This window comes from Elephas maximus, chromosome 16 (assembly GCF_024166365.1).
Source record: "Elephas maximus indicus isolate mEleMax1 chromosome 16, mEleMax1 primary haplotype, whole genome shotgun sequence".
In the NCBI taxonomy this organism is placed as follows: Eukaryota; Metazoa; Chordata; class Mammalia; order Proboscidea; family Elephantidae; genus Elephas; species Elephas maximus.
Window position 1 is genome coordinate 44,820,533 of NC_064834.1, and position 17,910 is coordinate 44,838,442.

The 17,910-nt window shown below is 41.6% G+C and overlaps 1 protein-coding gene across 1 annotated transcript in view; it reads left to right on the forward strand.

The window, feature by feature from the left end:
- Positions 1 to 205: 205 nt before the first annotated feature.
- Positions 206 to 17,910, forward strand: part of PDE6C (phosphodiesterase 6C) — a 54,603-nt gene continuing 36,898 nt past the window's right edge. Inside the window, exons 1-7 of the mRNA XM_049855310.1 lie at positions 206 to 685; positions 7,452 to 7,604; positions 7,712 to 7,801; positions 9,136 to 9,276; positions 12,667 to 12,741; positions 13,758 to 13,822; positions 13,925 to 13,991. Coding sequence (XP_049711267.1) covers positions 206 to 685; positions 7,452 to 7,604; positions 7,712 to 7,801; positions 9,136 to 9,276; positions 12,667 to 12,741; positions 13,758 to 13,822; positions 13,925 to 13,991 — 1,071 coding nt within the window. The remainder of the gene's footprint in view (positions 686 to 7,451; positions 7,605 to 7,711; positions 7,802 to 9,135; positions 9,277 to 12,666; positions 12,742 to 13,757; positions 13,823 to 13,924; positions 13,992 to 17,910) is intronic.

A 17,910-nucleotide genomic window follows, 5' to 3' on the forward strand; every position in this document is an offset into this window, starting at 1 on the left:
CTAAGCCAGGACCTTCTGTCACATCTCTAAGAGCTTCAGGCAGTTTCAAATCTCCTGAGCGGCCATTCTGTCTGACCCTTAGGGTTTCTATGAGGTACCACTCAGGATTTCCTCAGTCATTTTGACCCGGATGTATTTCCTCCTTGGCACTCTGCCTCAGGTAGTACTCTGAAGGCTGAACAACAGCAGCAAAGCAAACCACACCATGGGTGAGATCAGTCAAGGTGTCGTAGAGAAATACCTTGAGGAGAACCCTCGCTTTGCCAAGGAGTACTTTGACAAGAAGCTTCGGGTGGAGGTGCTGGGAGAGATATTTCAGAACAGCCCGTTGTCCATCAAGGACAGCGCCTCCTTTGCTGAACTAACACAGGTGGAAGAGTCGGCCGTGTGCTTGGAGTTGCTGCGGACAATGCAGGAGGAGGCAGGGAGCATGGAGCTGATGGTGCACAAGGCTCTGCAGAGGCTGGCCCAGCTACTGTGGGCTGACCGCTGCAGCATGTTCATATGCCGGGCCCGCAACGGCACGCCGGAGGTGGCCTCCAGGCTACTGAACATCACCTCAGCCTCTAAGTTTGAGGACAACCTGGTGGTCCCTGACAGAGAAATTGTGTTTCCATTGGACATTGGGATTGTGGGCTGGGTTGCTCACACGAAGAAAGCCCTTAATGTCCCAGATGTGAAAAAGGTAGGTGGCCTTGTAATAGTGGGGCAGAGCAGAGGTCTTGGTGGGGTTGAGGAGGAGCCCATGAGAAAGACAGCTGTGGTTCAGGGGCCATCTTGTGACATTGGTTTGACCATAACCTGGGGGCAATGAGGAAGAAGAGTGTCCAGGCCCAGGAATGTCAGATTTAGTAAATAAAAAAACAAGATGCCCAGTTAAGTTTAAATTTCAGATAAATGATGGATTTTTTTGTTTTTAGTATAAGCATGTCCCATGTAATGTTTTGCATTTTATGGGGCCTGGTGTATTCCACCCCTGCTCTCTTACACCTCCTAGTCTAGTGGCTCTGAGGGACTTCCCTTCTGAACTCCAGCAAAGCAAGCCTTCCCCCACCCCCCACCGGGGAGATCAACTAAGATGCCAAGAATCCAAGGTTTATGAACAGCTCCCTGTGCCTCTCATTCCCAACCCTCTGAAGACAGTTCTTTGGAATGGATTGGCTCACAAATGGATTCATCTGTAGACCCAGTGTGCAAAAAGAAAAATGATACCATTTGAAAGGTTAGATGTTCAAATCTGGATCATTAAAAACGTGAATTTAGGTGATGATTAAGTGCAAGTTCACCACCCCCACCCCCATCCAATAACTCAGCTATCAAGAATGAATTCCGATCATGTGGACCCCCTTGAAGACCAACAGCATATGGCACAAATGCAAGGCATGTTTATGCCCTCTTAAAAATATAAAGTTTCACTTTCTCTTCTTGCCACTGAAATAGATGTCCATTTTAGAAAGATGATAAAATACAAACAAACAAAAAAGGAGAAAATGCAAATCACCCATAATCCTTCCACTTAGCGATAACCACAGGTACCAGCCAGGAGCTTCTCCCTCCACCCTTTTTCCTACACATCGTGTCCGTGCTTGTGATTTACTATACAGAAAAGGAGTCCCTGGGTAGTGCAAACGGCTGAAGTGCTTCACTGCTAACCTAAAGTTTGGAAGTTTGAGTCTACCCAGAGGTGCCTCAAAAAAATGCCTGGCAGTTTTACTTCTGAAAAATCAGCCATTGAAAATCCTATGAAGTGCTGTTCTACTCTGGCACACATGGGGTCACCATGAGTCAGAGCCGACTGAATGGCAACTGGCTTTTTTTTCTTTAATGAATAAAAGGGGAGAAGTGGATCATGACAGTATGGAGTTAAATAGGGGAGAAAGGGAGGATCCCAGCAGTCAAACAAGGGCAGCCAGAGAGGCTGGAGGATAATCCCCACAGGCCTCCTGAAGCTGATTACGGGAGGAGGGCTGCATAGATCCAGAAGGGACAGATGTTGGCAAACATTAGCAACATTCGGCAAACAACCACAGGACACCCCTCAGGTACAAGGGTTGCTGTTGGGCACCTTGGGCCCTCAGTCCTTTACAACCCTCCGTTCAGTGAGTTTAATCTGGTTTTAGTTTGCTTTTGAGGAAGACTGTAGCTACATCAGGTGACTAAACTGATGCATCCTTAGAATGCTATGTCCACACAATCTGAGGCCTTTTCTTGCAAATATGCTTCATGACAGTCTCCATGTAGGCCCCCTCCACAATTACTGCAACCATCACACTTAAAGTGATTTTCGAAATTTTTTTCCCAAAATTTTTTAAAGAAGAGATGGTAAAATGAATTTCTGCTGTAATGCATTGTTAATGAGCCCAGTTCTCCGTGTTGAGGAGGAAATACTATAATGGAACTTCTTAAAAGATCTGGGGGCCTTGGTCTGTTCCCATCCAAGGCATCCCAACTCTGGGTAGACAGGACACTTCGCTGGAGCGTCACATCTTTCCCTCTTCCTCTCCTCTCCCTGAGGGCTCCTGGCAGCTGTGGGTGGGACAGAGGGGGTAAGTGTGTTTTGGCGAAGAAAGTCACCCTCCTGAGCTCTGAGGGGAGATGAGGGACCTCATTTATTCTCCATTTCTGTTAGACCAGTTGTCTTTGAGTTGACACTGGCTCATGGTGACCCCAACTCATGACAACCCCTTGTGTGTCAGAGTAGAACTGTGCTCCCTAGGGTTTTCAGTGGCTGATTTTTTGGAAGTAGATTGCCAGGCCTTTTTCCAAGGTGCCTCAGGCTGTACTCAAACAGCCAACCTTTTGGTTAGTAAGCGTGTGTGTTAACCATTTGCACCACCCAGGGACTCTTACAGTGGTGAGTTTCAATCCTGGCTACACATTTGAGTCAAACGGGGGAGTTAAAAAAAAAAAAAATTACTGATGTCTGACATTCTCAATGGACTGATTAGATCAGAATTTCAGAGATTGGGACTCAGGCATCAGCTTGTCAAAATGGCTCCAAGCGATTCTAATATGTAGCCAACAACATTGGAAACCACTGGTCTAGAGGGTGAGCAGACGTAGCAGGAGGAAGTGAATTTCAAATAAACTGAAATACTAGAGATGGCAACAGTTTAGAAATTATTAGGCCCACTCTTTCCTTTGACAGACAGACACCGAGGAGGACACTGAGGGACTGTGTTTCTCCCCCAGAGTGTGTGGTACGGGTCGTCGAATGAGGAGGCCTGGAATAGACTCAAGTCCCCATGGCTCCCACCCACCCCCTCTTTCCATCCCACCCCACTTTTCTTGCAATGGTGGCACTCGTTAGCCGCTGCTGTCAATCTTCAATGAAGGCAGAAACCCATGTTTAAATGAAATTTCTGATTAGTTCATCTTTTCATTGTGCTTCACAATTTATAAAGCACTTTCTTGGAGCTTCTGGGTGCTTCATGTATTTGGCTGCTAACCGAAAGCTTGGAGTCCGCACAGAGAAGCCTCAGAGGAAAGATCTGGCAATCTACTTCCAAAAGCTCAGCCATTGAAAACCCTATGGAGCAGTTCTACTCTGACACACATGGGGTTGCCATGGGTCAGAACTGACTTGTTGGTAACTGGTTTCTCAATCCTGCTTGATTCTGAGAAAGCAGGGAAGAAGAGTGCACTGAGACCACATCATGATTTCCACCCCCTATGTGAAGGAGGAAACCCTGGTGGTATAGTGGTTAAGTGCTACAGCTGCTAACCAAAAAGGTTGGCAGTTCAAATCCACCAGGTGCTCCTTGGAATCTCTATGGGGCAGTTCTACTCTGTCTTACAGGGTTGCTATGAGTTGGAATCGACTTGACGGCAACCGTTTTTTTTTTTTTTTTTTTAATGTGAAGGAATCTGCCCAAGGTCAGGTATGGCAGGAAGTGGCAGGTCTGGGACTCTAACCTGGGTCTTTTGAGTTCGCCCTCTTTCTACCACACCACGGACCACACATGCTAGCACTGGGGCACAGGCGAGGGTAAGACTTCCTGCATCTAGACAAAGATGGAGAGACTGATACTCCTGACCTTGGGGCTCCATGAAGATGGAAACAAGGAAGACACATGATAGAGGGCGAGGGCTTTGGCCTCAGGCAGACCTGGGTGCAGATCCAGGTCTGAGACTTAATAGCTGTGTGATGGATTCAGTTTCTGCCCCTGAGAAATGGAGAGAACCATATGCACAGATAAAATGTACATAAAGGACCCGGCCTAAAGTAGATGCATGAAATGATAGCTATGGTGATATTATTATTGTCATGCTGAAGGAGGCTTGGGGGCTGGGAATGGGCAGCAAAAAAGGACCAGTGGTTATTATCTGTTTTTAAAACAGGTTAAAAGCAGGAGAACTTTCTTTAAAAATATGTTATTGTGTTCTTGGTGAAAGTATACACAGCAAAACAGGTTCCCATTCAACAATCTCTGCACATAATGTTCAGGGGCACTGGTTACTTTCTTCACATTGCATCAACATTCTCATTATCTCTGTTCTAGTTGCTCTGTTCCCATTGCCCTACTGTCACAGCTCCCGAACCTTCTCATCTGTCTATGCTTTAGAGTAACTGCTGTCCATTTGGTCTCATATAGGCAATTTTTTTTAAAAGAGCTCAGTACTCAAGGGTGACATTTCTTTACTTTTTGAGCTAACCTGCTATTTAGTAGTTAAAGGGTAACTTCAGGAGATAGTTTCAGTTCACAGGTTTAAAGAGTATCTTAGGGAATCCTCTAGTCTCAATAGGTCCAGTAAGTGTAAATTCTTTGAGAATTTGAAGTTCTGTTCTGCATTTTTCTCCCTCTCTATCAGGATCCATCTATTCTGTCCCTGATCAGAATGTTTGGTAGTGGTAGCTGAGCACCCACCCTCTAGTTCTTCTGGTCTCAAGGTAGAGGAGGCCATGGTTCATGGAGACAGTTGGTCCTGTAGTCTTCTCTGATTCTTGGGTTTCGTTCTTTCTCTTTTGCTCCGGACAAATAGAGACCAAGAGTTGTATCTTAGATGACTGCATACAAGCTTTGAAGACCCCAGATACTACTCAGCAAACTAAGATGTAGATCATAAACTTTATGAACTATATTATGTCAATTGACTGAACTGTCCCACGAGACTGTGACCTTAAATCTTCAAACCAAGAAAACTAATCCTGTGAGATGATTGGTTATGTCTAAGAAGTATCAGCATCTGTAGCCCCTGTTTGTTTTATTATCTATCATCTATCCATCCACCCATGCACCCATGCACCCACGCACCCACGCGCCCACCCACCCACCCACCCACCCACCCATCCATCCATCCATCCATCCATCCATCCATGCATCCATCCATCCATCCATCCAGTCTGTTTCTCTGTCTATCTAGCTATCTATCTATCATCTATCTACCTACATTTTTCTTGGTTGTTGTTGCAAAATTGTCTGTAACATAGCTTTTACCAATACATCCTTTTTCTTGTGTACAACTAAGTGGCATCAATTACATTAGTCAAGCTGCACATTCTTCACCCATATTCAGTGCTACTTTTCCCATCACCATAAATAAAAAGTAACTACTATCTAGAGAATGATTCCCCTCCCTCCCCTACCCTTGCTAACCATTAATGAATATTGATTTCTGTATATATACCTATTCTTGTCATTTCATAAAAGTGAGATCAGACAATATTTGTCCTTTCGTGATCGACTTATTTTGCTCAGCATAATGTCTTCCAGGTTCATTCATGTTGCAAGATGTTTCAAGAACTCATTTTTCTTAATGGTTACAGTCAGGGGAACTTTTAATAACAGGAAACAGAGATATTTAAGTTAATTCTTTTTCCATTGGGAAAGCTGTTATTTAACCATATGGGTGGTTCTGATTCTGGTTGTGGTTTAACAGAAAGCCTAAGTGTTCAATAATTGACTGGGCCCTGATAGCTTCCTTTCTTCCCTCCTCTCTCTCCCTTCTCTCCTCTCTTTTTGCCTCCTGATGTCAAGGGTTAAAAAAAAAAAGGGTTAGCAGTGTTTAATCAGGATTTAGCAAATCTGAGGCAGGATGAAGCATCCAGGCGTCTTGCTGCTCTAAACATTTTTCCAGCTGTGTTCAGGGGTTCCTTTGAAGAAGGACCATGGGGAGGGGGCGGGAGGGGAGGAGTTTGGGAGTCCCAGAAACACAGGATTGACTCAAAGAAACTTCGGGAAGGATTGTTTGTGCTAGGGAAGATTCAAAACGGAAAACTAGGACGCTCCATCTATCTGTGTTCCTGTCAACTCCTCTACCCTGTAATTTGACAGGGCTTTCAGATGCAAAGAAAAATCAAGCTTTAAATTTTGAAACTGATAATTCATTTTCTCAAAACATCCAATTTATCTTAAGAACATTTCCTTGTGTTTAGAATCTGGAATAAAGTCGGCATCAAGTTTTGAAGCTGCAGAGTGAAATGAGTTTGCAAAGAAATGCTGACTGGCTTCATCCCATGGTGTATGTTTCTGGTATTTTGATTATCCCTTTAATGCCTAGGATTGCTGTGTAAATGAAGGTGACTATGACGTGTAAGGGATAATAGGTTAAGAGGAAAACAGAATGCGAGCTGGCCTGGGCAAGCAACGGATTAAGAGAAAGAACCTAAGGAATTCTGGAGACATCCAGGCCTGACGGTAGGGGTGCTACAGGAAGCAGAGAAGGAGTAACAGAAAAAGTCATCAGGAAAGAAATGTGACCTTTGATGGCGTGGGGCAAAGTACTGGCCCTTGGGAGGAGGCCTACATCCAGATAAAGGCATACACGTTCTTCAGTGATTAGAATTGACTAGAAAACCTAGAACTTGGAAACAGAATGGCACTTGTAAAAGAGAACTACTCACTGAATCATACATTTAAAAATGGCTGAGATGGCAAATGTTTTGTTATATATACTTTAAACACCATAAAAGAAAAAAGAGAGCGAGAACTACTTCTCATTCAGGGGGTCCCCAAAAGTGTCCCAGTTTTCTCTTCCCAGTATTTATTGAATACCCACTGTGCGCCAGACATTTTTTAAAATGCTCTACCCATCTTCACAACAAGTATACTATGATTATCCCCATTTCAGATTAGAAAAGAGAGTAAGTAATATCCTGAGGCTCACACAGCTAGTAAAATTGGGGCCCAGTTTCAGCCCAGGAAGTCTGATTCCAGAACTTTCTTAGCCATTATGCGATGCTGCCTCCTAATAGCTGGGCTGTGTGTTTCCGCCTTGGGAATGGTATGGAGGAGATCTAGGGGGCAGAGAATGCATCTGGCTCCCTTAGCATCACATATCTTCTTGGTCATGGAATGGCGGAGTGGAGTGGGACCTTTGTTCGGGACCCCTGTGCTGGGCTAATCTGTCCCAAGGGTGTGGAGACTCTGGAGAATGATCTGTCACCACTCCTGGGTCTGTCATCCTTCGGTTCTGTGCTGCTTTGGCAAAAGAGTGAATATTTCTTTCAGAATAGCCATTTTTCAGACTTCATGGACAAGCAAACCGGATATACCACTAGAAACCTGCTGGCAACCCCGATCGTGATGGGCAAGGAGGTGCTTGCTGTGGTTATGGCACTTAACAAAGCAAACGCATCTGAATTTTCCAAACAGGACGAAGAGGTAATGCCAACCCTGGGCTTCCAGTCGGAGATGCAGGGATTTTCTTTCTTTGTATAATCGAAGGAATGATGTCGCAATCATAATTTGCTTTTCTCTGCCATCTGTAGGTCTTTTCCAAATACCTCAATTTTGTTTCTATCGTCCTAAAGCTGCATCACACCAATTACCTGTACAGTGTTGAATCCCGAAGAAGCCAGGTAAAGGGAAGATGACATCAATTACCCTATGCTGACCTGTTCTGGCAAAGGGATCCAGAGGCAACACATCCAGGCCCTTCCTCTGCCCTCATGGGGGTTTGAGCCACATGGAGTAGATCCCCCAACTTTCGTCCTGGGGGTCCTCTAATGGTCTCCTCTCCTCCCCCATTCAATTCCACTTTCACAAAAGGATCTGGTTGATGTCAGGCTAATTTTCACTTTATGCTCAATCTTTTATTGTGGAATGAAACGATTGGTCTCAGGAATAAATTACAAACAATGCTATGCATGAGGGGGGTAGATAAGCCCCTGAAATTCTGCTACATATGTGCCCAGTTACTCTATCTGTATGTGCAATTGGCTTGGCTTTCTTCAGTCTGTATCCTGGGTGACTTTGGTTTCTTCATCTATGAGAGTGATGATAATAGTACCTATCTCACATGGTTGTTGTGACTATTAAATGGTGATTAAATGAATTAGTTCATATAAAACACTTAACAGTTCCTGGTACATAGTAAAGCTATTAACTTGAGGAGCAAATCGCTCCTCTGAAGTTCTTTGCCTCCATGGGGCAGAAGGATAAAAAACACAGGGTTGGTAGCCAACGATACCCAATTCTGGACCACCCTCTGGACCTCAGCTTCCTCATCAGTACAGTGAGGGGAGGGGGAGTTGGTATGGGGGACTTCCAATGTCCCTTCACATTCTAACTCTCAAGGTAAATTTATCTCTGACTAGCCCAGGGTAGAAGACCTGGTGTCACAGTGGCGAAAGTACTTGGCTGCTCACTGAAAATTTGGTGGTTCAAGCCCACCAGCCACTCTGAAGAAGAAAGATGTGGCAGTCTGCTTCCATAAAGATTACAGCCTTGGAAACCCTACGGGGCAGTTCTGTTCTGTGCTATGAGCTGGAATAGACTCAATGACAATAGGTTTAGCCCAAGATGCATGGAAGGGGGCATGTAGCATTCTCCCTTCGAGGGCCAACAGGAGCCAGTGGCTCACCAATACTGGATCCTTGCCCAGGGGCTGTCTCTGCATCCATGTCCTGAACTTCCCGTTTGGAGCCACAGCATTTTAACATGGGGGCCAATCACATCTTCTTCTCCCCCTTCACAAACAGGCTTGCAATGGTCTGTCTAAATTATTCCACCTAGATAATCTGAGTATTTTGTTGGATGGAATTGCATTGAGACTAGTATTAGAATGTGTATTCACTTTATTTGATGTACCTCATGTCTTCTTCTGGCTAATGCTCTATCACTTCAATGTATTGTTCTCTCTCTTCATTATTTATTTTGTTCTAACCGTTTTCTTTTTAATGCCTACTTTCAGATCCTTATGTGGTCAGCCAATAAAGTATTTGAAGAGCTCACAGATGTTGAGAGACAGTTTCACAAAGCCCTCTACACAGTTAGAACATATCTCAACTGTGAACGATACTCCATCGGACTACTAGACATGACCAAAGAGAAGGTCCTTGTTGTTCCATACATTTTTGTCTCACCTAAAATCGCCTATAAAATACTTGTCACATGAAGTGTGATACATTAAAAACTGGAAAAGCGATTTAAATAATCCCTCATGATAGGTCACATGACCCAGTACCAAGAGGCATGGCACAGAGGCAAAAGCATACATTTTGGACCAAAAAAAGATCTAGACCTGGATCTTGACTTTGCTACTTTGTAGCTGTATGTACCCAGCAAGTATTTTCACTTCGCTGATTCTTGGCTTCCTCATCCATAAAAAGGTGACATCTCTCTCATCAGTTGTAAGGATTAGAGATATTGCATATAAAAATCGTCTAAGGTTTTTACATAAATATAATTAAAAATATAATGTAATATAACATAACAGTATAATATAATATACATAGTAGGCTCTGTTAGCAAGGAAGATGGGGAGAGTGAATGTTGGGTAAGGCAACCAACAACACTGGCCAGTCTGTGTGACCTTGGCCTTGCCTCTTAACGCACCTGGATTTAGCTTAATTTTTTGTAAAAGAGCTGCTATATATTGAGTACTTTTAACTGTGTGTCAGGATAGGTGTTTTGCATGTATTATTTACTTACTCTTCGCAATGACTCTATTGTAGAAATTCTAGTATTATCCCTAATAACTTTACAGATGAAAAAAATTTAAATGAATTGCTCACAATCAGAAGTTAATAAGCAGTATCTCTGGGAATTATAGCTCCTTTCCAGCTCCAAAATGCCTAATTACATACTTCAACACAAAACATGAAAACACATAAAATTCATACAAGATAGTATTGTAATAGAACAGAATATAAATAAAATTAAATATATTTAAATAGAATGGAATATAAATATAATTAAATATAATATAATGTTAAATATAATCTCTTCCAGGAAATATACTAATAATATAGTGATGTTATAATAAAATACTAACTATAGATAAAATTATATTTTATTTAATATTAAACAGTATAAATTAAATACTTATTTTTATATACTATTAATATGAAATTATATGAAATATGAAATTATAAATTTATATACTATTAATATGAAATTAATTAAAAATTTGTTTTATTAATATGATTAATTTACGTAACATAAAATTTTATATTTGTATATAATTATATGTAATTTATTAATATTATATTAAATAATGATGTATTGAATAATGTTGTTGTTAGGTGCTGTCGAGTCGGTTCTCACTCGTAGCGACCCTACGCACAACAGAACGAAACTCTGTCCGGTCCTGCGCCATCCTTACAATCATTGTTATGCTTGAGCTCAGTGTTGCAGCCACTGTGTCGATCCACCTCTTTGAGGGTCTTCCTCTTTTCCGCTGACCCCATACTCTGCCAAGCATGATGTCCTTCTCCAGGGATTGATCCTTCCTGACAACATGTCCAAAGTATGTAAGATGCAGTCTCGCCATCCTTGTCTCTAAGGAGCATTCTGGCCGCACATCCAAGATACATTTGTTCGTTCTTCTGGCAGTCCATGGTATATTCAATATTCGTCGCCAGCACCACAATTCAAAGGCGTCAGCTCTTCTTCGGTCTTCCTTATTCACTGTACAGCTTTCACATGCATATGATGTGATTGAAAATACCATGGCTTGGGTCAGGCACACCTTAGTCTTCAGGATGACATCTTTGCTCTTCAACATTTTGAAGAGGTCCTTTGCAGCAGATTTGCCCAATGCAATGCGTCTTTTGATTTCTTGACTGCTGCTTCCATGGCTGTTGGTTGTGGATCCAAGTAAAATGAAATCCTTGACAACTTCAATCTTTTCTCCGTTTATCATGATGTTGCTCATTGGTCCAGTAGTGAGGATTTTTGTTTTCTTTATGTTGAGGTGTAATCCATACCGAAGGCTGTGGTCTTTGATCTTCATCAGTAAGTGCTTCAAGTCCTCTTCACTTTCAGCAAGCAAGGTTGTGTCATCTGCATAACGCAGGTTGTTAATGAGTCTTCCTCCAATCTTGATGCCCCGTTCTTCATATAGTCCAGCTTCTTGGATTATTTGTTCAGCATACAGATTAAATAGGTATGGTGAAAGAATACAACCCTGATGCACACCTTTCCTGACTTTAAACCAATCAGTGTCCCCTTGTTCTGTCCGAACAACTGCCTCTCGATCTATGTAAAGGTTCCTCATGAGCACAATTAAGTGTTCTGGAATTCCCATTCTTCGCAGTGTTAGCCATAATTTGTTATGATCCACACAGTTGAATGCCTTTGCATAGTCAATAAAACACAGGTAAACATCCTTCTGGTATTCTCTGCTTTCAGCCAGGATCCATCTGACATCAGCAATGATATCCCTGGTTCCACGTCCTCTTCTGAAACCGGCCTGAATTTCTGGCAGTTCCCTCTCGATACACTGCTACAGCTGTTTTTGAATGATCTTCAGCAAAATTTTGCTTGCATGTGATTTTAATGATATTGTTCTATAATTTCCACATTTGGTTGGATCACCTTTCTTGGGAATAGACATAAATATGGATCTCTTCCAGTCAATTGACCAGGAAGCTGTCTTCCATATTTCTTGGCATAGACGAGTGAGCACCTCCAGTGCTAAATCTGTTTGTTGAACCATCTCAATTGATATTCCATCAATTCCTGGAGCCTTGTTTTTCTCCAATGCCTTCAGAGCAGCTTGGACTTCTTCCTTCAGTACCTTCGGTTCCTGATCATATGCCATCTCTTGAAATGGTTGAATATCGACTAATCCTTTTTGGTATAATGACTGTGTGTATTCCTTCCATCTTCTTTTGATGCTTCCTGCATCATTTAATATTTTCCCCATGGAATCCTTCACTATTGCAATTCGAGGCTTGAATTTTTTCTTCAGTTCTTTCAGCTTGAGAAACACAGAGCGTGTTCTTCCCTTTTGGTTTTCCATCTCCAGCTCTTTGCACATGTCATTATAATACTTTACTTTGTCTTCTCGAGAGGCCCTTTGAAATCTTCTGTTCAGTTCTTTTACTTCATCAATTCTTCCTTTTGCTTTAGCTGCTCGATGCTCAAGAGCAAGTTTCAGAGTCTCCTCTGACATCCATCTTGGTCTTTTCTTTCTTTTCTGTCTTTCCAGTGACCTCTTGCTTTCTTCATGGATGATGTCCTTGATGTCATTCCACAACTCATCTGGTCTGCGGTCATTGGTGTTCAATGCATCAAATCTATTCTTCAGATGGTCTCTAAATTCAGGTTGGATATACTCAAGGTCATATTTTGGCTCTCGTGGAATTGCAAGTCCAATATATACAATAATACATAATATTAAATAAAAATGTTATAATGAAATATAATATGGCATAAATGTAGCATAATTATGTAGTATAATTAAATATAATATAATGTTAAATATAATTTCCTCCAGGAATTCTTTGATGAATGGCCAGTCAAGCTTGGAGAAGTGGAGCCCTATAAAGGTCCAAAGACACCAGATGGCAGAGTAAGTGCAAACATCTTCCTTGATGATATCTGCATGGTATTCAGGTGCTAAAACTACGAGGCAATGATTCATAGAGAAATGAGTACTGGCCTGGGAAGGCCTGGGTTCTAGTTCTGTACCTTTCTGTGGGATCCTGGAGAAGCAGGAAGAAAAATGACAAGGAGTTCGAGGTTCAAGACCCAGCTGTGCCCCAAGCCAGCTGGGTGGCCCTTACCTTAATTTGTCTGTTTCATTTCCTGTAGAGCCAGGGCTTGGTAGATCAGTGGTTTCCACTAGAAAGGCGTACCTCAGAGCTTTCTGAGCAGCTTTTTAAACACACTGATACTGAGACCCTTCTTCAGAATTGAAATCTCCAGGGTGCAGTTGGGTTAGATTTACTTTCCCTCAGGAACCATGCTTGTTTTACTCACCACTGTCTCCCAGCACACAGGAAAGGTAAGGTTATGGGATGGAATGTGTCCAGGCCTCAGGTTCTTCGTCTGCCAAATGAAATGGATGGTCTAGTTCTCAAGTCCCTTCCAGCTTTGACAGTGTATTGGCCAGAACCTGTTTCTGAGGGATCTGCTTATATTAGCCAGTGCTGGAAGGAGGTTTAAGCTCTCATTGGAAGTGGAAGCATTAACCAAGGTTGAGAAATCACACCATTTGTTCAAGTGAAGGTATCAATATCAGGTGTTTCTGGACAACAGAAAGGGATCAATTAAAAACAAAAACAAGCACACAGACTAGCTGGTGATTTGAAAGGTAAAGGTTCCCTTCAAAACTATTGGGTTGAATTCAACTTTTAAAATCTAAATTTAGTTAAACAGACCTGTGCATGTGGATAAGTAGCCAATATTTCCAGGGTAATTATAAGCTTGGTAATTTATGTTATGCTGAAAAATATATGGTTGGGAAATAAAATACTGTGTACTTGAAAGGGTTATGAAATTATGGTATAAAGTCTAAGTTCCTCAGTGAAAAATGTTTCCCTAGGGAAATAAGATTATTCTCATCATCCTTTTTTCCCCTCTTAGGAAATCATCTTTTATAAAGTCATTGATTACATTTTACATGGAAAAGAAGAAATCAAAGTGATTCCGTGAGTATTAAAATAAAGTAGCTGCATGGGTTGCCATTTTTATCTTTGTACACAGTGCATTTGTTTGTATGGCAATGATTTTTTCTTCTACTCTTCCTAAAGGACACCTCCTGCAGACCACTGGACTTTTGTTAGTGGGTTGCCTACATACGTTGCTGAAAATGGACTTGTAAGTTATTAAACACATTCACATTTTAAATAATATTGCATGAAAATCTTATTAGTTAAGAGATTAAAAATATGTACTGTGAAAGCAAGAATCCACCAGATAAGGGTGAGATGGCCACTTCCTCTGGCTCAGGACATAGGAGAAAAGGATCTTAGCGTGTTGAATGTGGGTTAACTGGAGATTTCTAAACTCTAAATGAAAATAGTTAGTCAACATGAGAAAGATTCATCCATCCCCCAACTTCTTAGTCTGCAGCCACACACATTTCCGATGTCCCCGAAGTCATTGACTATGATTTATGCCGAATTTAATTCTATCCCAAGTACAGTTACTTTGGTTAAGGCTTTTGGAGCATGGAAAATTACTCACCAAAGAGGAAAATATATAAAGGGAGAATTTTACCCCTGACTGCAATGTAAAATGTACTGAGTTGGTAAAGGAAGTGAAGATTTTTCTACCTTGTCTCTTGAATGGGGTGAACAGTGGGCCAAACCTGGCTGAGAGAGGTCAAGAGTGGGAAGAAAACCAAGAGGGCTGTGGTATGCCCCATGGGTGTCTTGGGACAGAGATCCAGGCAACCGTAGCTTTCCACTCAGCCTCAACCATACTTTTCTTCTTTCTCATGGCCAATTTCTCTTCCTGGCTAGGCTTCACCATCTATGTAGGTTTTTGGCACCAAGATCCCTCTCTGTAAGAATGTTTTATGGTTTCAACATTTCTTTATGTTGACATCTTTCTTCCGCTTCATATCCAAACTACTTAAATATACTTTACAGCATCGTTAGGCATATTTGTGTTTTTCTTTAGTGTTTTCATTTGGTTTTTGCAGTCTTCATTTATCTCCATTATTTAGTAAATGCGCATGTGAATCCAGTACTAACAGTGTTACCCAAGGGACATAAGAAAAAGTTAAATAAGATATAAGTTGTCTACTGTTTTCTTTTACTGTTACAAATTTATCAGTGCTTTGAATACAAATTACTGGGTTCAGAATGGTGACCCAGAAAGGAAAATTCTGTACATGGCTATAAAAAAAAAAAAAAAAAAATTTTTTTTTTTTTTTTTATGACTATAGGGTAGTATTTATATGTAGGATGCTGTACTTGGGGTTTCAAGCAGGAGGTCTTAGCCCAGGCTTTGTGGTTACAGGACCAGTCAGCCACAGCAGCTCCAGACTTCACTGTCACGTTCCCCATGGTAGAGATATGTCAAAGTGACCAATTCCCAAAGCCACTGAGGATTTTTTTCTAGGTTTTGATTCCGCCACAGATTCTCTGCAAATGCTGCATGGTACATCTAGGATCCTTTCCTTGGCCCCACCCCTGCCCTTATCCATGCTGGCAGCCCAAGACTGGTGGCGAACTGCTATAAATCTGGTTTAAATTTTTTGTCACCAAATTGCTCATTGGGCAATTAGCATTCCCAAAGTGATTTTTAAGAGAACAGATCTTGGGCTGTTTCCTGGGGCTCTATAACTAGGGTGAACATATATCCCAGTTTACCTGGGACAACCTTGCGTTATACCTGTTGTCCTGGTGAGTTATAAATATTCCTTTCCTTCATTCTCAAAAGTAACATCCTGTATTATGTACTTGCGGGAGGCAGGACCTAACCTTGGCACCATTAATATTTGGGACTAGATAATTCTGGGTTAGGAGCCCTAGTGGTACAGTGGTTAAACACTCAGCTCTAACCAGAAGGTCGGTGGTTTGAACTTACCAGTTGTTCTGCAGGAGAAAAGATCTGGAGATCTGGTTTCATAAAGATTATAGCCTAGGAAACCCTATGGGGCAGTTTTACTCTGTCCTATAAAAAAAAAAAAAAATTTTTTTATAGGGCTGCTATGAGTCAGAATTGACTCAATGGCACACAACAACAACATAATTCTGTGTTCTGGGGAGCTGTCTTGTGCATTGTAGGATATTTAGCAGAATCTGGGCCTCTACTCATCGGATGCCAGTAGGACCACTCTCACCCCTGCCCCCAGTTGTGACAACCAAAATGTCTCAGATTTTGCTAAACATCCCCTGGAAGGCAAAATCACACTGGTTGAGAACCACTGGTCTAGAGGATTATATCAAAACATTTTGGCAGACCCAGGCAGAGCAATACCACTCCTGGGGACCTGCTGTAATACGGCAGCAGGTTATAGTGAGAAGATCAAGAGACTCTGACTCAGGAGTCCTGGGTTGCTTGTCTTCATTCTGCAATTGACCTTGGGGAAATCCCTTGACCTCTCTGGGTTTTAATGTTCTCATCTGTAAAATGAGGAGGTTGGCCTAATTATTTAAGAAATGACGACTTGAAAAAAATTTAAATTTCTGTTTTCTGGATAATAAAAACATCTGCAGTTTTAATCAAAATTGTTTGTATATATATGATGCTTTCCTAAACTGAAAACTTTGCCTTTTAGCTTTTGAAACTTCTCCTTTGATAACAATTTTCTCATGAACTCTTTTTTATAGAGAGTAAAGTCAGGCTTTAGTGCGACGGTGCCCAGGAGTCCTCATCGGTGAGATCCATTAGGCTCACTGGACTTAGGGAACATGGGAACAGGAGTTCTCATTAACCATTAAATCCCAGCTCTTAATGGGGAGATGACAGACCTCAGTTTAGTGATTTCTTGCAGTTGAAAACTTTGTCATTAAAAACAAAAAACTAGTTATATTTCTAGAATTGGAGGCATTAAATACAGGATCAACTAAGCTGGAATCAAAATGACATGCAAACTCAGGGAGAGAGAGAGAGAGAGATTGATTCTGAATATTGTGATAAAAACTTGGGCTTCTAAGGCCTTGACTGATCTGTAAACGTTCTCTAGAAGCCTGCCGATGGCAAGGTCAGAAAAGAGGAATAAGCTGTTTTTTGCCTCTTCAAGGATGCTCAGCCAATCAGTTTACGTAATCCATTCAAATTAGATCATGAAATTAATGGGATGACACAGGAGAATCCTTAAATTCTTAGACTGTAATAAAAGAAACGCTGGTGGCATAGTGGTTAAGAGTTATGGCTGCTAACCAAAAGGTCAGCAGTTCGACTCTACCAAGTGCTTCTTGGAAACTCTGTGGGGCAGTTCTATTCTGTCCTGTAGGGTCACTATGAGTCAGAATTGACTTGATGGTGATGGATTTTGGTCTTTTATATGCCAATAAAAGCTTTGAAAGATTGCCGTGTTTGCTTTGTAAGAATAGTTCAAGAACAGTTAATGTGGTTTAATCACCCAGAAAGCACTTGGGCTGAAGGGCTGGCAGGGTTTGGAGAAGTGGCGTGTGGGAGCCCGTTCCTAACTGCTCACAAGAGAAATATTCAGAAATGTTGTGAGCAAGTTGTTAAATGGTTGACAGCTTGAAATCACCCATAGTGGGATTATTTACACCATAGAAGTTGGCAAATGCTGCAATACAGGACTTTTCCCCCCCTTTCCTGAGGAAAGCTTATTTTATCAGCACCCTCCCTGGAAACCCAAGTTCTAGTTTTATCCTGTGAATTTGGACAAGTCATCTAGCCTTTTTGGGCTCCTATCTCCTTTTCTTTAAAAGGAAAATCTTGAACTTAATTTCTGAAGTCCTTTCCTGCTTTAAAAATCCTATGATTTTAAGTATCTTATTTAATTTTGATGGGAAGAAGACACAGTCTTTTATTAAGACCCATTTATGGATATGACCAGAAGCCCAGGTATTTCAAAATGATAAAAAATGAAATCATTTCTTGTCCTTATGGATGTGAGCAATAATCTCTGAAGTCTAGTACTTAAAGTGATGTTTCACAATGAACCTGTACTTTGGTGTAACTGAAAGACCGTTGCTGTTTCCCTCCGGCTCCCTAGCTAACATCTTCTAACCTACATTCCAGACAAAACAAAACAAAACATTCCCACCTGCCCCTAGCAGCTTTGTCTTTCTGCTTAGCCTGCTCCTCT